The following is a 6580-nucleotide window of genomic DNA, read 5'->3' as shown; positions in this document are numbered from 1 at the left end:
ACAAATCACATATACATAAGATAAAGAATTTAACACACCTTATTTCGGATCCATCGTTCTTGATGCGGAATTACGATAATTCGATGCTCAAGAACTTCTCCTCCCGACAACCTTTTATGTGAGATTATGTGCACATTAGGGTTTAGAGAATGGATTTAAACTCTATTTACAGAGATTGAAACCTTATTTCCTCATTATAAATAAGGCTTATCTCAGCTCATACTATACAGTCTCATATCCGACTAGAATTAGGAAATATTTTATCTATCTTTATTAGATCAATTAATATTTACAATAACAATTAATAAAGCCCACATTGAATATTAAAAGTATATTCTAATATTCTTTCACTTGGGCTAGATTAATTGAAATTGTATTGTATATGCGCATCTTTATATTAGTCTAGAAATAATTCCTAATAGTCAATCCGATCTCATAAAGTCTTAAGCATCGAATTATAGCAGTAACTACATTAAAAGACACAGAGCTATTCATGATCACAAATGCGCTTAACTTTATTGATATAAATTTGATATGATAGTTTAACAAACGGATGACATCTAAAAAAATAGAGACACCTTTATATTTGCTGCGAAAAGAAAAAGAATGAGCATAACAGTTTGCAGAGGTCTGCTTGGCATTCTCGCCACTCAATCCGTTGTAGATTTATTGGGAAGTTTGTAATTAGATTTTGAATTTGAAGGAAGTCTGCCAAACGGCAGGTCTATTTCAGAGTTCTATGGTTATATTTAGTCAATCTCAAAAGTGGCTTTTAGGATAATGGAGTTTTGAGGATGGGTATTCGGCACAAAGCTGTTCTATCAGTTTTACTCCTTCACATATGATGATATCATCTTCCTCCTGCGCTATATTGCATTCCCAGTGGAGCAGGTTGACCTCTCTACCAAGCTCACCCGCAACATCTCTCTCAACATCCCGGGTGTCTCCTCACCGATGGACACTGTCACGGAATCCTCCATGGCCCGAGCCATAGCAGCTCTTGGCGGCATCGGCATCATTCATGCCAATATCCCTCCCTCCGATCAAGCCTCCTTAGTCAAAGCAGCCAAATCCTCACGCTTCCCTGTCCTCTCCAATCCTGTCTTTCGATCTCCCTCGGATTCCATCATCTCCATTGAGGATTTTGCTGACGCTCCTTGCATCCTCGTCACAGACTCTGGTGATTGCCGTGGAAAGTTGGTCGGTTATGTGGCCAAGTCTGATTGGATGAGCCTCACAGACAAGGAAACACAGCTGGCTGATTACATGGTCAAGTCCCATGATTTTGCCCCTTGGGATTGTGATTTGGCAAGGATGATCTGCTACTTTGAGGAGAAGGCCGACAAAGAATTTTCGCCAATAGTTAAGGGAGGAGAGATAGTAGATGTCGCCGGGAGAGAGGACGTGGAGAGGTTCAGAGGCTACCCCCAGATTGGCGAGTGGGGTTTCAGTGGGTCCCGATGGAGAGTGGATGGTGGGAGAAGCGATAGGGACGAGAGAGGTGGATAAGGAGAGGCTGCAGCACCCCGTCAAGGTTGGTGACTGGTGTCAATGGGTTTAAGATATTTGAGCGAGTTTTATATGGATTTATGAGTGCTTTTGGTTTAGCATTCACAAAGGGATTTGGAGCTTTGTCTCTGGGATAAATGCAAATGGCATTTGGTTCATATTCTTAAAAGACTTGGAGAAATGCAATCTCATTTCCAAAGGCCTCTAAGTCAACTTTGCCCTTACTCAACTTTCATGATTCCGAAAATATTTCTCGAAAATCCTAATTTGGGCAAAGGCCTATGAGAGTGGCCGGCAGCCGGTTCGAGCCACCGCCAGCCTCACTTGAGGCCATTGCCCGGGGTTGCGACCTAATCCTCCGGTCACCTCGCCAACGGCTTAATTTCGCCAACAAATAGTTTAAGAGTTTTTTTTTCTAATATCAAGAGTCATTTACAAAGTGTAATTTTTACTAAACGGCATTTTAGTCAAAATCGCTTCTCGATATGTTTTTTAAAATAGAGTTTCCGTTTTGATCTCCTCCTCTTCACCCCCATTTCTCTTCCCTTCTGCGGAATTGGATTTTTACTTTTCAATTTTTAATTTAAATGTTTTGCATTAGTTTATTGAAAAATTATGCGTATCTATTTTTATCTCTACCTTTAAACATAAATGAGTGGCAGTTATATTCTACACCGCGAACACTTTTGCTCGTGAATTAAGTTCGATAGTTGGAAAGTACAATCAAAAGTATGAAAAAAAAAATTATAGACAAGATAGAAGGTAAAACATTGAAACCCGTAAAACGTCATGTTAACATCGAACCCAAAGCCCGAACGCTTTTCATAATTAATGGATGGCTTAGGTCGGACTTTCACCACTGCCTTCATGCCTCCATCCATAAACGAACCTCGAGCTCCCTCACTAACTGAATGAGCCATTTCATGGAGCTGCTCATTCTACAAAGACAACAATTTAAGAAAAAAATATATATGCTAAAAATGGATTCGAGTCGGGTCGGGTCGTGTACGGAATGTATATGAGCCACCATATTTGTTCTTTATGTAAATATGTCAATTTGAGTTGGACTAATTATACTCGATACAATTCAAATTCGACTCATCCATTTGACTAGTATACTCTAATAGCCTAACTGCTCTAGATGAATTTTTTTCAAGGAAACACTATAGATTACAACTCAATCGACGTCATGCATCATGCATCATATATGGTGTGTCCAACCATGAACCATGTCTCCCAATTCTTCTTGGTGGGCCTTCCTTCCCTTAGTAGCCGCAATTGTGGAAGAAGGAAACATCGTATCTCCTTATCCATCCGCAATCTTTGGCCATTTTTGCCCAAACTTTCTAGCTTCCTTCCGGTTTCTTGATCTTTTCTTGATCTTGACATCAAACACTGCATGTCGAACCTTCGGATGAGCGGCAGCTAGGACTTGGAAGATCATATAAAAAGCTTCCCCTGCTCTCATAGATTGGGCAGAAAACGAGGAGGTTCTCCCCGGTAAGGAAACCAACTGGACCCTGTCGTCTGCAGAACGAAGTACAAGCCAGTCATGCAGCAAAACGTGTCCTCCATTCCCGTGATCGAGCGAGAGACCCACCGCAGTTCTCGTCGGTGTCGCAAGGTCATCAAACCGTGCCTCGCGACTGCCATAATGTCTCTCTGCTTCCCCATCATCATCTTCCTAGCCATACCCGCGACCATGTCCCCGACCTTCTCCCTCGACCCGGCCACGTCTCTCTCTTCCTTCAACGTCTCCGATGCTGGCGTCGCCACCGAATGGACCCTAGTCTTCTCCATCGAGAACCCGAGCAAACTTATCCCAGTTAAGTACACCCACACGAAGGGCACCGTTTTCATGGACTCCGCTCCTTTGGCTCACGCCAAGGTCAGTCCTTTCATTCAAAAAGCCGCCAGCCACACGAATGTTCGAGCTCACTGTCACTCCGCCTTGCCCAGGGCGAATGAGTTCTTTCTGAAGAGTCTCGTGTCGGGGTTGGAGAGCGGCGAAGTTAGGGTCGATGTCGTTTTGAGCTCCGGTCGAAGGCTCGGCTTAGGCGCGTGGTGGGTTCCTGCATTCGACGTATCTGTCACATGCAACGACGTGATATTTACGGCTGAATCTGACGGTGGTGGTCTGACGTTGCTCGTCGGCACAGGCTATTGTATTCTCGGGTTCTTCGGTTATATATAGATGCTGAAGTCAGGGGCTTGTACTATTTTCGTTGGTTTAAATGGTTAAGTGGTGTTCAAAAGATAAACAAACTCTGTTGCCATCTAAATCAATAAATTGTCGGGTTTTTTTTTTTTTTTTGGGTGCTCTTCAAGTGGAAATTGACAAGTACTACCAGCTATTTTGTTGATGACGATAGGGTTTTCCTTAGATTTAATTACCCGTATGTATAAGAAACTATGAATTGTAATTCACAAGTTTAATTACATGCATGTGTAAAAAAACTACGAACTGTAATTCACAAGCTTTCTTGTTATACAAAAATAACAGCAACAGCATCTTGAACGAGCAATGGATAGATAGAGTTAGGATATGGATCCTCAACGATGCAAGTTACTTACCCCTAAATGACCAAAATGCTTCTATCTCTTGAGTAATTCACCTCCAGGACATGGACTGTTAGAAGATAATTTGGATTTATCTATGATAATTTCCTACATTAGAGATATTTGATAGTTCTGTTGATTTTATGTATCTCTCAAGATTGTGCGTATATCCCGATTTGATTGTGTGTATCTTGATTAATATACACTACCATAGATAGGGATCTCATAAAGCCTATAAATAAGCTTGATATAATTCATTATGACATATCGAATTATATAGAATTTCTCCAATTCTTAATGTCAACTACTCCTAATCTTCCCCAACCACCAGACTCGTGCCCCCGCCTCCAGCGTCGCTCGCTTGGTCCGTACCGCACTACCCCTCGCGGTGCCATCGCTCCGGTCCGGACGGGACCGAGCCAAGCCCATCCAAACTGAAAAGCATTGTTTTTTTTTTTTTTTTTTGGGTTGAGGAACCAACCCGGATACGGATTAGGACAGTTTGAAGGTCCCGCCGGCCCAACCTGGGAACTGATCACATCTAGCCCAGTTGATCGTCGAAGGGCTGTTTCTTGGGCTTGGGCTCAAAGTGGACGATGGCTTGACTTGAGAAATTTCATCTACCAAACACACCCCGCGCAAGTTTCTTCTCCGGCATCATTCTCGGTTACACTTATCTATGCTTGGCTTAGTATGGCTTGCTCTTAAAATTTTGGGGATATCATATTCCACAACAAGAACTAATTCCACATGACTATAAAAGTGGGAAAATGGATGCTTGGCTTTATAACAGTGCAAATATTTTACCATATATATATATATATATATATATATATATATATATATATATTGAAGTTGGTGTCCACACCCTTAAACGTCGTTAATACCCTCACTGAAATTGAGATAGTTTCGCATCACGAATCTACTTGAAGGTGAAAAAGGTCTACTTCACTTCCACTGAGTAGCACAACTTCATCTAAGGTTGAAATTCTTCTTCTTCTTCTTTCTCTTTTAAGGCATCCGATCACCTTCGGTGAAGGTTAAAGAAAAGACATCACTAATCGAAAATGAAAAACTACCCAAGTTAATTGATAATGTAATTATCACACCAAAAACATGATTATACTTAGAAAATGTATATACTTTGTCATCCCAATTATTTCATATTTGCAACAGGAAAATGGGCTCTATATACTAACAAAGGGAATTCTTAAAATAGGCTTGCACCCGTGTTGACACTTAAAAATGACCAAATTTTGGTTATAATCGATGTTGACACCTAAACTTAACCGACCCTTTTAGGCATCCGATGTATAGAAAATTAGGGATCGATCACGGTCCCTAACGAAAATATAGATTAATTGCATATTGATATTCGAAGCATTCTAATTAAGCCCATAAATTGCATTGGATTGGTGGAGAGAGGCCCGGAGCTCAATTTTTGCGTAAGCCCGTAATTCCTCCATGGTGGCCGAAATTACACGTGCTATGCTTATGGGTGTCCTAAATTGGGAAAGTTGATTTTTGACAAGTAATTTGGAAATTTGGGTCACATGGTGCATACAAAGCAATTGGTATGATCCCCAAAGATATTTTTCTACATACCTGTATGATAAAAATTAAAAGCTCAGATAGAGGTCCACCATAAGTAGAACCAGGTTCAAATGGATGACCAGGGGCTATTTCCCTATCCACCTGGACAAAACCCGAACATAGTACATTGTAGCATCCATTTCGATAGCCATCACCTTGTGGGGACAATGCTTTGGTCAGTAATATTCGAATTATCTCCAACTTCTAGTTTGGATTCCCGAAAAATCAGTAAAAAAAAAAATGGTTCAATCAAGAATTAACAATGATCTTCACAGCTCACCTGTCCAATATGTGAACAACCTACTATGAGTATCGCCAAATAACTGTGCGGAAACCTAGAAAAATAAAAGATTTTTCTCTCAGATGATTTCACCATAAATTGAACTTCCAGTTTGAACAACCCCCCCCAAAAAAAAAAAAAAAAAAAAAAACTATGACATTGATTTCCTTAAAAAAAAAATCACTTACCATCCAACCAACTATAATCATGCTAATATGCTCTAGGGGACCAGTTTCAATCCACACATTATGTGCACTGAGTTGGTCATGAGCTACAGTAAGATTGAAGATTGTCGTACCTCCACCTCCTCCATACTTAATATTTTCTATCTCATTGTCTGTTAGAGAAACCACCTCCAAATGATAATTTATTACTTAGACTGCTAGAAAGTGACAAAAAAACTAAATAATTTCTCATTCACCTATGCTACAAGTCTTACTTTAAAATACCTTTTTTGAACACAAATGATGGAAAGAACAGATTTTGAGATTGTCATAAGTGGACATTTGACCTGTGGTCTCGTGTAATTCATATGCACATAACCTCATTAATAGATTTGAAAAGAAATCGCTGATGATATTGTATGTGTGTAAATATGCATGTGAGCATTGGAGAGGGATAGTACGTGTTGACTTGAAG

At 40.4% G+C, this 6580-nt stretch overlaps 1 protein-coding gene across 1 annotated transcript; it reads left to right on the top strand.

Moving 5' to 3' along the window:
• The first annotated feature begins 954 nt into the window (after positions 1–954).
• Positions 955–1509, top strand: LOC125314852 (inosine-5'-monophosphate dehydrogenase-like). Its single transcript, XM_048278087.1, has one exon. It carries the CDS (start codon positions 955–957, stop codon positions 1507–1509), a length of 555 nt encoding a protein of 184 aa, XP_048134044.1.
• Positions 1510–6580: the final 5071 nt, after the last annotated feature.

The sequence above is a fragment of the Rhodamnia argentea genome, chromosome 4 (assembly GCF_020921035.1).
Source record: "Rhodamnia argentea isolate NSW1041297 chromosome 4, ASM2092103v1, whole genome shotgun sequence".
NCBI classification, from domain to species: Eukaryota; Viridiplantae; Streptophyta; class Magnoliopsida; order Myrtales; family Myrtaceae; genus Rhodamnia; species Rhodamnia argentea.
This window is presented reverse-complemented; position numbering and strand designations above follow the sequence as displayed.